Source organism: Macrotis lagotis, chromosome 3 (assembly GCF_037893015.1).
Source record: "Macrotis lagotis isolate mMagLag1 chromosome 3, bilby.v1.9.chrom.fasta, whole genome shotgun sequence".
NCBI lineage: Eukaryota > Metazoa > Chordata > Mammalia > Peramelemorphia > Peramelidae > Macrotis > Macrotis lagotis.
The window spans coordinates 205,036,430-205,051,686 of record NC_133660.1 but is presented as its reverse complement, the minus strand read 5'-3'; the positions used below and the strand labels follow the sequence as shown (position 1 = coordinate 205,051,686).

The 15,257-nt window shown below is 32.8% G+C and overlaps 1 protein-coding gene across 4 annotated transcripts in view; it reads left to right on the top strand.

Moving 5' to 3' along the window:
- Positions 1 to 15,257, top strand: part of CC2D2A (coiled-coil and C2 domain containing 2A) — a 144,845-nt gene that overhangs the window by 47,462 nt on the left and 82,126 nt on the right. For all 4 annotated transcript variants that reach the window (XM_074229761.1, XM_074229762.1, XM_074229760.1 and 1 more), the window contains 3 exons: positions 8,304 to 8,513; positions 9,078 to 9,184; positions 14,399 to 14,539. In XM_074229761.1, coding sequence (XP_074085862.1) covers positions 8,304 to 8,513; positions 9,078 to 9,184; positions 14,399 to 14,539 — 458 coding nt within the window. The remainder of the gene's footprint in view (positions 1 to 8,303; positions 8,514 to 9,077; positions 9,185 to 14,398; positions 14,540 to 15,257) is intronic.

The window sequence follows — 15,257 nt, the reverse complement described above, 5'->3', positions numbered from 1 at the left end:
GCTTTACTGTATTAAATATGTATAATGGAAAGAACCACTGGACAAAAACCAGGAGCCTTGTCTTAGACTCATTTTCTTTTAAACCTTGTTCAGTTGGTATAAATCTCAGTTTTTTTCATCTCTAAGATAAGAGGGTTAAAGTAGAGGAATTCTGATGTTCTAAATCTATTCAGTGATATATGTTGATCCTTTTAGGGCATCAACTACTTTCTCCAGCCATGAAGTAGGAAAAAAAGAACAAAAAGAAAGATAGCCTCTATACTCCCAGCCCCTCAGTAAACTAATAAAGAAAAATCAAATCGTAATTTAATACTAATCTTAGTAAGAAAAAGAATATTTCTTCTATATGACATTCTTGATGATGTATAAAGAAATATTCACTATTTCCTTTGTTTCTCACGAAGACCCTCTAAGGTAACCAGGGCAGGTGTAATGGCTGCCATTTTGCGGTTGAGAAAACTAACCCCAAAAGAAAGGTAATGATTGGTCCAAGAGTTCCCACAAGAAGTTGTGGATTCAAGATTTGAACCCAGATCTATTGACTCCCAGGCCAGTGCTCTTTCCCTGATATCATGTGGCCTATCCAGATTGATACTTAAGCAGTAGACTTCCATACTGTACTAGAGATCACTTTTCAGAATTTGGAAGAGTTTTGTGGTCAGGTATTTGAATTCAAAACCATAAGCAAACACATAAATAACACTGACTTTCAAGTAAATAGCTTCTGTATTAAAGTGACAGTTCAAGGTTTTGGGCAGCTAGGTGGTACAGTGGATGGAATATAAGGTCTGTAATCAGGAAGACTCATCTTTCAGGGTTCAAATGTGTCCTCAGACACTTCCTAGTTGTGTGACCCTGGACTTATCACCTAATTCTGCCTGAGTTTCACCAGCAAATGGCAAAAACTCTCCAGCATCTTCACTAAGAAAAGCTCAGTGGGGTCACAATGAATTGAATGTGATTGAAAACAATTGAACATGAAAAATGTAGTTTTAAGCTTTACTAATTTCAGAGGTATATGTGCTACAATTCTCCAGAAAATATCATTTTAAAGGATACTTATGTAAAATTTTAAAATATTGACGTTTCATATTTAACTACCAACTTATGATACCATATGGCTCTAGTTGATTTTTTAACTTTGTAAGAACTTTAATCTACTTTTGCCTGGTGACAGAAAGCATTACATTTTCTAGTCTTAAAATCTTCCAAAGAACAAGGTTCTAATACATACACAACAGTTTTGATAAGACCCCACACAAGAAAAAAATCTAATGGAGGGTCTTTTATTTGAAATGTTAGATATTAAGTTCTGCAATGAAGAAAGCAGCAAAATTTTAAAATAATGCCTTCCTCCCTCTACTCCCTACCTCAGTTCTTTCTTCCCTTAACCCCAAGTGTAGAACATATGTTCTCCCCTGAAATCTGGCCAAATCCTCATCATTATTTGAAAGCTGAATCCTAGCTCTACCATTATCTCCTTGGGTGACCTTGAAATCACTTAAACTATTTTAGCTCAATTTCCTTTCCTATAAAATGAGGGGTAAAATGACTTCTAAGGTCTCATCTAGCTCTAGATATATAATTCTTTCATCTATATACCTTCAAGCGATTGAAAATTAAACATCTTTTCCTGCACTATCAAATGAGATAGTGGAACTATAAAAAAGACTGAAAAAAATTAACACTTTGGCAACCATTTCAGGAATCTGTTTAACCAGAACCTGCTCTATTCATTTCCTACATAAGCAAAATTCTAAAAGATTCTATAAGATCTTGATTTCTTCCCATCATTTCTATTGAGCTGATATACAGAATTCACTCAAGAATGTAATTTGGCATTTGTCCCAGTTCTATTAAATTTTTTTCACTTACTTGAGGAGAATGGAAAAACACTAATAAAATCTCTTGCTGTTACTAAATCAGAAAGTTTTAACAAATGCCATTGAAGATAAAGAACTAAAATTTTTTTATGTTGGAAAAGGGATTAAGTTCCAGTTTATGGAAAATACAAATTAATATATCTTGGGGAAAACAATTTGAAAATCTAAAAAAAGAAAATAATGTTGATACTTTAAGAATAACATAAAGCAGTGAAAATAAAATACAACTAGAGTTACAATTATCTAAAAATCCTCCAAAGAGCTCTGCTTTCAGAATCCAAATCTGAATTTCCAATATTTAGACTAATTTTTAGCATGTGCAGGTTTTTCAGCTTTCTGATAAACCCAATGAGAATTTTGATTTTCCAACTTTTTAACATTCTTCATTTTTATATCCTTATTTTTTCCTCTTAAGGGTTTTGTAAATTCCCAGTGCTAATGTAGATATGTTTATTTTAAACATGCCAGGAAGTACTGTTTTTCCCCTACAGTAAATATATTGGCAGATATCTGAGGCACTTTATGCACCTGCTAGTTTCCTAGTGGAACAATTCTGGTTTTTTTTTTCAGTTTTGAATTAAAACCTGAGTAGTCAGTTTTATTTCAGTACAAAAACAATATATTTCCTAGATAACATTTCATTCAGGAAGAAATTCTCTCTATCCAAATCTAATCTTTTTTAATGATAGTTTAGGATTAGATGAGCTAAACAAAAGACTGAGATCATAGCAAATTATTAAGATATGAAGTCACATAGATTTGAGTACAATGAGTAAAGACATGAGTATCCTAGGTAACCAAATGGAAAAAAGAATAAATAGAATTGTGATTCTAAAAGTTACTTTTAACTCATACCTGGAGTGCTACAGAATTGACTTGAGAACATTACCCAAATATGTTCCTGCAAAATTTGCTAGCCAGATAGTTAAAAAAAAATCTACAAAGAAAGTGGGAAGTGGAATTTTTTAGTACAAAAAAGGAATAGATCAGTTAGAGAAGAATGTTTCTATTTAATCTGAATGTTGAAATTTATTTGAATATATCCTATAGGAAGTTTAGAAATTTAGTTACATGTGGCTATATAAATTTTTATTTGATTACATTTGGCCACATACATTATTGCATAGAACAAAATAACTCTGGGAAGTGTACTGGACATAATTTAATACACTGAATTCAAATTTAAGAGAGGCTACAATGGGAAAAAACACTTTATTCCTCTATGACATCCATAACAAATATTAATAAGTAAGTGATCTCTATATTGCCTTGAGACTATTTCCTAAAACATGGATGTAGATGAAAAGGAATCTTTATTGTGGTGTCCTTTCCTCAATGCAAATCTTTATGGATATTAAATTTGTTGTACCAGTGGATACCAAGGTCCAATTTAGTTATTTCTATCTCAGCTGACATATTCATGAAAGTTTGAGGCAAAAGAAAGAGGGAATTGTTCCAGAACCCAAGCTGGAGTTCAGGATGATACGGAATTATTTACACACACACACACACACACACACACACACATACAAACACACACAAACACACATTCAAACACTAGTACAATATACTCCCCATAGTTTTGTAAACCAAAGTTCAAAGAGAATTGTATGCAACTATGAATTTATATCCTTTATAATCTATTTCTATTCATTAATTCCATTTTTTCATATTGCATACATGTACCAATTGGCAATAATTCTAAAATCATTTAGAGAGAAAAGATAAAAAAAACTTTGAAATGAGATCAATTTGGGAGTGTGGGAGGGTAAGTTCAGTTGAAAATAAGTTTCAAGTTTCATAATAACTTTTCACATCAAGTCAACAAATCACTTAATAGTCTACCTGACCTTGGATTAGTAATTTTGCATCTCTGGCCCTCGGTTTCCTCATCTGTAAAAGGAGTTGGACTAGGTGACTTCTCAAGTGCATCCTGGATCTAAATCTGTGGATTTGTGAACTAAAATTGTATTCAGAACCCTAAGTTCATTCACAGAAGCTATTAAATTTTTTAAAGTATCTGTGAAGTTTTATCCCTTAGAAACAATACCCATCTGTGCATTTTTTTTGTTTTATTTGAACATATTGAACATATTCTCTAGGTCAATTATACCATGTAGATCCTATATGTGTCTTGGTAGGTAGATTCTCAAGTATTTTATATTTTCTTTAGTTATTTAAAATGGAATTCCTCTTACTATCTCTTCTTAATGAATTTTGTTGATAATATACAGAAATGCTAACTATTTTATGAGTCTATTTTATATCTAGTATGATGATAATTATTTTGATTAGGTTTTTAGTCTAGTATCAAGGATATTCTAAGTAAACCATCATATTATCAGCAAAAACGCATACTTTATTTCTTTTTTTGTCTATCCTTCCTTGTATCCTCAATTTACCTTATTAAAAACAGCATTTCTAGTACTATCTTGAATAAAAATTATGATAATGGGCTTCTTCCCTTTACCTATGATTTTATTGGAAAGGCTTCTAACATCACCCTTATAGATAATACTGACTCTTGGTTTTAGATAGATTTTTATTGTTGCTATTCAGTCATTCAGGTGTGTCTGATTCTACATGACCCTGTGGATTTTTTCCATGGTTTTTTCCCTTCATAAAGATACTGTGGTTGCCATTTTAGAGATGAGGAACTGGGGCAATTGGGGTTAAATAACTTGCCCATATTCACTAGTAAGTGTCTATGGCCATTTTTGTCCTCAGATCTTCATGACTCCAGGTCTAGTGCTCTTTTCACTGCACCACTTAGCTGTCCCTTGAGATAGATATCATATATCATTATAAGGAAATATACATTGATCCTGTACTTTTCATTGTTTTTAACAGGAAGAAGTTCTATAGCTTATTAAAAACATTTCCACATCTATTGTCATGACCATATAATTTGTTGTTTGTTGTCATCGATATGACTGTTCAGTCATTTCTACAATGTCTGCCTCTCTCTTTGTGATTCCATTTAGCATTTTCTTGGAAAAGACACTGGAGTGGTTTACCATTTCCCTCTACAGCTTACCTTATAAATCAGAAACTGCAATAAACAAGGTTAAATGACTTGCCCAGGGTCACATAACTAATAAGTGTCTGAGACTTTGGTCTTTCCTCACTCTAGGTCTGGTACTCTATCTACTGCACCAACTCCTAATATTGAACCAGGAGGGGACAGCTAGATGATTCAGTAGATAAAGCAGCATCCCTGGAATCTAAAGGACCTTAGTTAAAATCTGGCCTCAGATATTTGGTATTTACTACCTTGAATAAGTCACTTAAACCCCATTGTCTCAACAACAACACAAAAAAATTTCAACAAAATAATTCAACCAGGAGGAATTTTCTGACATGGATTATAGAATGTTTCAACTAAATAAGATACTTTCTTTGGCCATGAGGAATATATATACATATATATATATATATATATATATATATACTAATTAAATACATTATTGCCCCCAGATATATCTACTGATATCTAGAGGAAATAGAGTATTGAAGTCATACATACATTACCAATGGAGAACATTTTGCTTTTTCAATTTACTACTCAATAAATCTCATTTAAAGGAGGAAAATTACAGATTTGATGTGGTTGTCAAACACCATGTCAGAGTACAGTGAGTTAAGAAGGACCAAGATGCATCTAAATCTGAAATTCTTAAACATGATCCATGGATACCCAGGGGTCTGTGAGCTTGCAGAAGAAGAAAATTACATCTTTATTTTCACTAACTTCTAACTTAAATTTAGCATTTCCTTAAATCATTTAAAAGCATCATTCTGAAAGGGACTAGTTAAGGTCCCCTGACCTAAATAGTACGACTATTCAGATGAGTTTATAATGAAATTCACAATTTCTGAATTTCTAATCAAAAGTTGCCTTAATTTCTGAGAAAACTTACTCAGATTTACTAATTACAGAAAAGAAAGATAAAAGGAGAACAGTAGAGAATAGTAGTGAAGAGGCAGAATCTACTACAAAGAAATATTTTTATCTGTATATATATATATATATATATATACACATACATACACACACACACACACACACACACACACACACTCTGATGTATGGTTTTACCAACACATAACTTTCCTATATAAGAAACATACTAGCATGTTGGACTTGGATTTAAGAAAACTGAAGTTCAAATCTTGCCTCAGAAATTAACTAACACAACCTTAGTTTCCTCATCTGTAATACATATATATATATATATATATATATATATATATATATATATATGTATTACACATATACATATATACACATATACACATCATCTTTGGAGTATATTTGAGACATCATGTTATGGTGGAGGATATTCAAATCTCATTCATAGTTATTGTCTGTGATCTTGGGTCTTATCTCTATAATGAACAGATTAGATTAGATGACCACAGAGGTTCCTTCAAGTTTCAGATTTATAATCCTTAATCATTTCTTTTAACCTGGGACTCCACGCAAGAAACCTGTTCATTTGGAGACAAAGGAAATCAGATTTAAATATTATTATTTCTTTTCCTTGTATTGTTTAGTCATTTCTGTTTGGTCAGTTCTTTTTTGACTCCATTTGGGGTTTGCTTGGATATTGAAGGGATTTGCTATTTCCTTCTCCAGCTCATTTTACAGATGGGGAAACTGAGGCAAACCAGTTAAGCGATTTGTTTAGGGTCACACAGTTAGTGACCGAGGCCAGATGGACTCAGGAAGAGGAGTCTTCCTGACTTCAGATCTGGCATTCTATCTAATATGCCACCCCAGCTACTTTTCCTTGTAACAATTCATCTCTTTTCTTTTCTCCATTGACCTTTTTCCTATTTAATTTCTTGATGTAACCTTATACTTTGCTTGACAAATTGTGTGACCTGCCCCCCACTGTCCTTTCCCTAGCTTGGTCCTTTTCATGATGCTATTGTTATTTAATATCTAAATCCCCACTAGATGTACCCTTTATCTTATAAACCCTCCCTCCAGCAGAGTTATTTTTGATGCTTCATGTTTACTTAAAAGAATCTGAACATTTCATATGTTAAGAGAGAAAGATGAAATATATGCATCAAGACTTCAAAAGATCCAAGTCACAGGTACAAATATTTCCCTCACTAATAGATTTATGCCCCTTTCTCTCCTTTATCCCCACCACATTATTAATAGATCATATTGACAAATCTCTTAAAATATTACCTGATGACAAATTTTCTGGGCAAAGGTCTTTATTAGCTAGGCTAGACCAGTCCTTGGGGGATAGACACAAAGTTCTCCAAGGCCTTTCCCAATTCAGGTTCTGCCAAAGGCTACTTGTGTATCCCTAAGAATTCAGACTCATTGCCATGTCATAACAAAGGATTGGAGTTGTACATTATGGAAGGATTAATTAAATAACTAGAGATAGGGTTAATTGCATGAATATAGAAAGATGTCAATCATATAGACATTGTGTATAATTATATTTAACATAAATGCATAGTACCATTATTATGGATATACATGTATATAAATAAAATAAGAAGTATTAAAGCATAATGGAGAAGGACCAATCAGCCTCAGAATCTTGGAAGACTTAGCTTCAATTTTTGTCTCTGGTATATCTTAACTGTGTGACCATGGGTAAATCACTACTAGCCTCTTATTGTCCCTGCTAGTTGTCTAAGGCATTAAATTGAAGAGTAATTATCATTCTACCAATTAAATCACAGGAGAAATCAAAGATATATATATATATATATATATATATATATACATATATATATGTATGTATATCATATGCATAAATAAATATGGACATCTACATGTATTTTATTTATAAATTTTAAAAATATGTAAGATTGAGAATTTTCTGGGCATAATAAAATTTTATTCTTCTGCTAGTTAATTGGAAAATATGGAAGATATAAAAGCAATGGGGGCCTGGCATATAATAATAATAATAATAATAATAATAATAATAATAATAATAATAATAACAGCTGTCATTTATATAGTACTTTATGGTTTGCAAAAGCACTTTGTATCATTTGATCCTCAAAAGCCTTGAGAAGTAGGTACTTTTATTATCTCCATTTTACAGATGAGGAAACTAAGGTTGTGTTAGTTAATTTCTGAGGCAAGATTTGAACTTCAGTTTTCTTAAATCCAAGCCCAACATACTAGTATGTTTCTTATATAGGAAAGTTCTGTGTTGGTAAAACCATACATCAGAGTATTTTTCACACCGTCAAATTATTCTCTAGACTCAAGAGTACATAATGCCTACAACTTGTTTAGGTAGTCAACTTGCATATCTATAATATGTTGTATAAAAGTAAACTGAATATGTGTCAGGAGTATGGTAGAGACAAACATAGAATATTTGGGAAAGTCTTGAACTCCTCTCTCTCGCTTCCCCTCTTCTCTTTCAGGCAGTCAAGTCTATAGCCAGTAACCAGTACATTGTTGGTTCTGGAGACTCTCTGGGTCAGTTTCAACTGGACGTCGACATCTCAGGATTAATATTTACTCATCATCCCTGTTTTAGCCGTGAGCATGTTTTAGCGGCAAAATTGGCTCAATTATATGAACAATATCTAGCAAGACGTCAGAGGAATCAGACAAAATTCCTTACAGATAAGGTATTTATGATTGGTTCTTTTATTGGATTGGATCTTTTAGTGAGTTAAGGTAGATAAAATTCTAACTGTAAAATATTTCCGGGATACTTTTGACATCCTTTCTATATTTAAAAAGCTGCACTCAGGGCTTTTTCTCAGTCCTATGATTCTCAGATTTATAAAAATTTTGTTGATATTTCTAAATCACACACAAAAAATATTCCCTACCCTCCTTGCTATGGTTGTACACATATTAAAATGTCAATGGTACTAAATAGATTATCATGTTTCAGAGCAAGGAAGGAATAAATAAAGAAAATAGACATACTTCTCTCTCTCTTTTGATTTTAGTGAAGTCACGCTCAAATTAACTTAAGATTAAACTAAATGATCTGATGAAGCATACCAAGTTTATAAATTTAACTCATGCTTTGTCCATGGCTGTTCCAATTTGAGATTAATTTTGTCAATGATGCATTATTCAGTTCTGTTTTCTCATAGCATTAAGCAGTCACCCTGCTTTTGTGGTTAATATTGGTCTGTCAAAAATGTCATAAATTAAGAATTGGCATTATTTGTTATTAGCTCAATGCTCTGAGGAATGCTGTACATACTCTCCCTGATTCCACCAAACCACATGGGTCTGACCACACAGCTCAGGAAAGCATGAACAAGTATAAATATGAAATTCGGTGAGTAAAATGTTAATTTGTGTTCACTGGTTTTTTGGTAAATAAATGCAAATAAATAAAAGCAAAAAAATCTCTCAGGCAATAGAAATGATGAGACCTGAAAGTCAATCTCAACTTCAAGATCTGGATTCATGTCCCACCTTCAACACATAATGAGTAAATCACTTTTCCTCTTAATTACTCAACTTCTCTTGCAGGGAGTTACCGATACCATATGAAATTTTAACTAAGTTTTTATGAGCTAGAGACAGAGTGCCAATAAATCCGTTAGCAGTTTCTTAATTACTTTATAATGAACCAATTTTCAAATCTTGGGACTACTCCATCTCTTGAAGCTCCACCTTGCTGCTGTGGAGCCAGATATTTTATTCATGATCATAAGTGGGAAAGTAAATCATAGAACAATGAGATTTGAGACTTGAGTGGTCTTCCCAGGACAAGTTCACCCTGTAGGATGATGCTACTATTATATTACTTGTAACTATCCAAGTAACAGTCCTATGGGAATGGCTTGGTTGAATAAATGGTTTGAAGGATTATAGTATAATTCAAGTTATATTGATGCACCTCAATACAGGCAAGCACAGTTCAGGACGATTGACAGATAACTTCTGTTACCTTGCTTACACTGTTTTCCCAGACCAAGTGCCTACCTGTAAAAAAGGATCATTAGGAACTAAACTATTACTTTTTAATTCATTACACATATTAATTAATCAAATTAATTGCACATATAATTGACAGAAATCACAAATCCAGTCTTCGAACTCATTTTTATCATAGTGTCTATCATTTTGTATGTCATTAGTCATAGTTTCCAACCAATCCTTTGTAAAATCACAGCACATAAAACATAAAAAAAATCACATTTTACAATTTGTGATAAACCATGTCCAACCACAGTCATTTGCACATATCTACATGGGAACATTGCTTTAATCTTTCAACTCTGAGTAAACAATTTTCTTCTGCCTCTGGCAACCAAATTCTCTTTGCCTTCCCCAGGTCTCCCAGTTGAGTCTTTGAAAGTTTTGTTGGATTAGGAAACTAACATTTATTCCTCTGTAAGCCCTTCTGTTTTAACTCTGGCACACAAGATCATAAGTGCATACCCGGGCTTCACATTGGCCTTGTGAGAAAAACAGGAGAAGAATTTCAAAGATTTTGTAATGTAGTAAATGATCTCCAAGTTCTTGTGGCTTAACATTAATCAGTCTCCTGCCAATTCTGGGATGAGATTGAGAAAGGAAACCCATACTTAGAATTGTGGAAGGTGATGTTGGTGGTGATTGTAATAATAGTAGTATTAAACTAGAATTTATAAGATGTTTTGAAATTTTCAAAGCACTTTACACGTTATCTTATTTGATCTTCAAAACAATCTAGGGAAACTGGTGCTATGATTATCCCAGAAAAAGGAAAGAGGTAAAGTGATTTGCCTAGGGGCACACAAAGTCTGAGGTAGAATTTAAACTCAAGCTCTTCCTGACTTCAAATACAATGCCCTTTTACTTGGCAAGCCCTGTCAGGGCTTAAGTTCTGCTAATATTGCCTTAGAGGGCCTAAGTTATCTCCATACTACAAGTAGACTTGAGAAGAGAATTTCAGTAGAGGAACAAGGGGAAATATGTATTTCTATATCATTATTACCTTGCTTTATCAAGAATTCAACCCTCAGGGGCAGCTAGGTGGCACAGTGGATAGAGCACTGGCCCTGGAGTCAGGGGTATCTGAGTTCAAATCTGGCCTCAGACACTTAATAATTACCTAGCAGTGTGATCTTGGGCAAATCACTTAATCCCATTGCATTACAAAAAAAAAAAGGAATTCAACTCTCATATAAATTAACTATTCAGAACCAGGAAGAGAGCTTCATTTTTTATTGATATTTTATTTTTCCAAACACATATTATGAAAAATTTTCAACATTCATCCATGCATATTTTTAAGTAACATGATTGCCTTCCACCCTCCCTTCCCACCCCCCCTCCCCTTAGCAATGAATAGTCAGGTCAATATCATACATATACATTTGTGTTAAATGTGTTTACAGATTAATCATTTTTGGTTTGAGGAATTAGGATTAAGGGAAAGAAATACATAAGAGACTTAATATCAGACACTTAATAATTGCCTAACTGTGTGACCTTGGGCAAGTCACTTAACCCCATTGCCTTAAATTTAAAAAAAAGAAGAATGTAGTGTTCATCATATTCTGATGAGTGTTTTGTTTTTCTTCCTCTGGATGAGTAGCATTATCCATAGATGATCTAATAGTGTTGTCCTGGCTCTCTGATGGGAGATACTGCTCAGCATTAAGGTTGAGCATCTCACAATGTTGTTGTTGTTGATGTCTACGTTGTTCTCCTGGTTCTACTCCCTAGCCTCAGCATCAGGTCCCAAAAGTCCATGCTTCTCTAGAGTCTGACCATTTATGATTTCTTATAAACCAGTAATATTCCATAGTATTCATGTACCATAGCTTGTTTAGCCATTTCCCAATTGATGGGCATCCCCTCAATTTTCATTTCTTTGCTACTACAAAAAGAGCTGCTATGAATATTTTGGAACATGTAGGCATTTTTCCATTTTTTTATAATTTCTTCTGAATACAAGCCTAGAATTAGAATTGCTGAGTCAAAGGGAATGGACATTTTTATTACTTTGGGCATAATTCTGTCTAGTTCTCTAGAATGATTGAATCAGTTCACAACTCCACCAGCAATGCATCAATGTCCCAATCCTCCCACAACCTCTCCAGTTTTGATCATTTTCCCTTTTTCTCATCTTGTCTAATCTAATAGGTGTGAGATGATTCCTCATTGTTGTTTTAATTTGCATTTCTCTAATCAATAATGATTTGGAACTTTTTTCATTTGATTATATAATAGCTTTAATTTCTTCATTTGAAAACTCTCTACTCATATTCTTTGACCATTTATCAATTAGGGAATGACTTGTGACCCTATAAACTTGATGCAATTCTCTAAATATTTTAGAAATGAGACCTTTATCAGAACTCCAAGTTGTTAAGATTGTTTCCCAGCTCTGCTTTCCTTATAATTTTGTCACCATTGATTTTATTAGTGAAAAAACTTTTTCATTTAATATAACCAAAATCATTCATTTTGCAGCTTCTAATGTACTTTATTCCTTGTTTGCTCATAAATTTATCCCTTTTCCATAGATCTGATAGAGTATTTCTTTGTCTATTAATTTATCTATACTGTCACCCTTTATGTCTAAATCCTGTACCCATTTTGACATTATTTTGGTATAGGATAGCAATGGAGCTTTAAAAAGACCTTAAGACTGAAAAAGATTTTGCATTTCATTTAATTACTTGTTTTACAGAAAAACTTCTTAGACTCTTATTCAGAGTGCATTTATTCTTACTCTAGACAAAGGTCTCTTAAGTTTAATTATTTGCTTTTCTAGCCCACAATTAGAAATCAGAAGGATTAAAGACTCTGGAGTCAGTCATACAGAGACAGTAGGAAGTAACAGCTGGTAGCCTCATAGAAATGGAAGAAACAGAATAACTATTAGAAGATGACACAAAAATTCAAAAGTCATAGCACTCTGGGGTCATTTTAGTATAAGCATGAACAGCCCAACTACCTCAAATGCTATTGAAGTCAGCACTGTATAATAGCCCCATACAACAAATGACATTCTTAATAGTGATACTGAGTCATCAAGGAAAGGTTAAGTTTTGTTTTGTATACTGTGGTAAAGAAGGCAGGGAAATATGAAGTCTATTTTAGGTGATAGTTTAAATAGTTTAATATATTACATATATATAATATGTAATATAAATAATAAAAAATAGTTTAAATGACAGAAATAATGGTTGTTAAAGTTATTGGGAAATTTCATTTAGGGAGCAGTTCATTTTCTTTTGATTCTTGATAATGAGATGTCTATTTCTCTGGATTTTTCTTTAGGTCTTTTATTCATTTTCATGTTAAATAATCCTTGACAGGAAAAGAATATATAGAGCAGGATAACAGTCTACTTATACTCCTAGGTCTTTATCACACATACTTTATGCCTCTATTGGTTGTGTGCAGTAGGTCCATGCTGTGTAGTTAATATTAAAACTCCCAAATGACCACAAACCTATTTGTTAACTTCATTCATAATGGGATGGTTAGATGTCTGAAAAAGAGATTTTTGCTCTTCAAAAATTCATGTTAATTTGTGTATAAATGACTTAAAATATTCAAGTATGCTTGAAGACTAATTTGGAATGATTGTATGCTTTGCAATTAAATGACTAAATTAAAACCCTTGTCATATACTAGGGATAGGACTTGGACTTGTGATTTCATTACTATAGGGAACTCTCATGTTTGGAAACCCCCTCCACCAAAGAAAAAAAGAGCCTTCTTTGCAACTTTAGAATCTTAAAGAATTATCTAAAAACACTGAAAGTAATACAGCTTACCCTAGGTCATGTAATTACTATGAACCAGAGACAAGACTTGAACCCAGCTCTTCCTAGTTTAAAAGGGTTCTCTATCCATTGTATTATACTTCTCCTCTGTCCTAAATTATTCAATGAAATGCACTTTCTTCCTGTTTTAGACCCCCAATCTAAATGTTGCATTTGCTCATAAATCTCCTTGAAATATTTGAAGGGCTTCTGTGACTGAAGACTGATGAGAAAAGTTGAGCATTTTAAGGTTAATTTGACAAAATCAAATATTTATTTTGCATTTAGAAAATGGAGATTACTACTCAATTATTGAGTGAAAATGGTATATTGTGATGTATCCTTAGTATATTATGCTATTAGAGGTTGCTAATTAATCCCCTGAAAAAAAGTACATCATGCAGATCTTTATGGTGAAAAGTTTAGTGATCTGAGCCTGTAATTTTGCCAGTTGGATAGCAACCTTGCATGGAAATTTCTTCACTAAAGCAAATGACTGCCTATTCACGTAATTTCAAACTCTAAGAAGAATCTTAAAGAGTTATACAATATAGCAGAATTAACCATAATACCCATGCCTCTTAACTGAAGGAAATAAAAATACAGCCCTCTTCAAATCTGGATTATTAATTTGTTATCCTAAGGGTTTGAAATATCTTAATTATCCAGTGGAAGATCAGGTCTCTTTGGGCTTCTGTTCTTATTAGTTTTTTAGCTTGGGGGTTTACTTAGGGCAGAATAATTTTACCTACATGCTCATTCTGTATGTTTTATAGGCAAACACGGAAACTACGCGATGCTGAAGAAGAAAAAGATCGAATATTGCTTAAGACCATCATAAAAGTTTGGAAAGAAATGAAATCCCTTCGAGACTTTCAAAAGTTTACGAACACACCCATAAAACTATTTTTGAGGAAGTATGTTCTAATCACATATATACTTCTTAATAGGCTAGAAACTATTTTAAATGTGGTTTAGAAAATAGTCATTGATGGTTAAACTCTTTCAAAGCAATAAATCAGGGAAGTTTCTGGTTTTCTTTTCCTTTCCAGTTTGTATAATAGAGATTCTGTAAGAATTTTTAGTCGGATATCTGTTAGACAAGCTGGCTTTTGAGGTCCCTTTCAGCTCTGAGGACTTATTTTGTTTTATTTTGTAGTATACTATTCCCACAAAAGTAAATTATGTATCAGAAAGTCCATAGGATGAGTGAAAAATTCAGACATAAAAATAATATCTCATATTTATATAGGACAAAAATGGGGAAAATTTTTTTCTGCCAAGGGCCAAAACTTAAAAATTAACCTCTATATTTGGTCAAATATTTAATTAATTCACCCCTAAAAAGCTCCTAGATTTATTGAATTTCGAGTCCTACATACAGTTGCCTTTGATAGCACCAAACCAAATAATTTCATAATGCCCAAGGGCCAGAATTTTCCAAATCTGTGAACTAGGTACAGTAGGCATGATTAGCTCCATTTCATAGATGAGGAAATGTTGTTTCAGAGAGACATAATAATACCATATTGATATTGTTGCCTTGAAACACTGATTCCTTTGTTTCAAATTCTCAAATAAATTTTATTCTCAAATAAACTTGCAAAAAAATAAAAGGAAAAATATACTATCCTC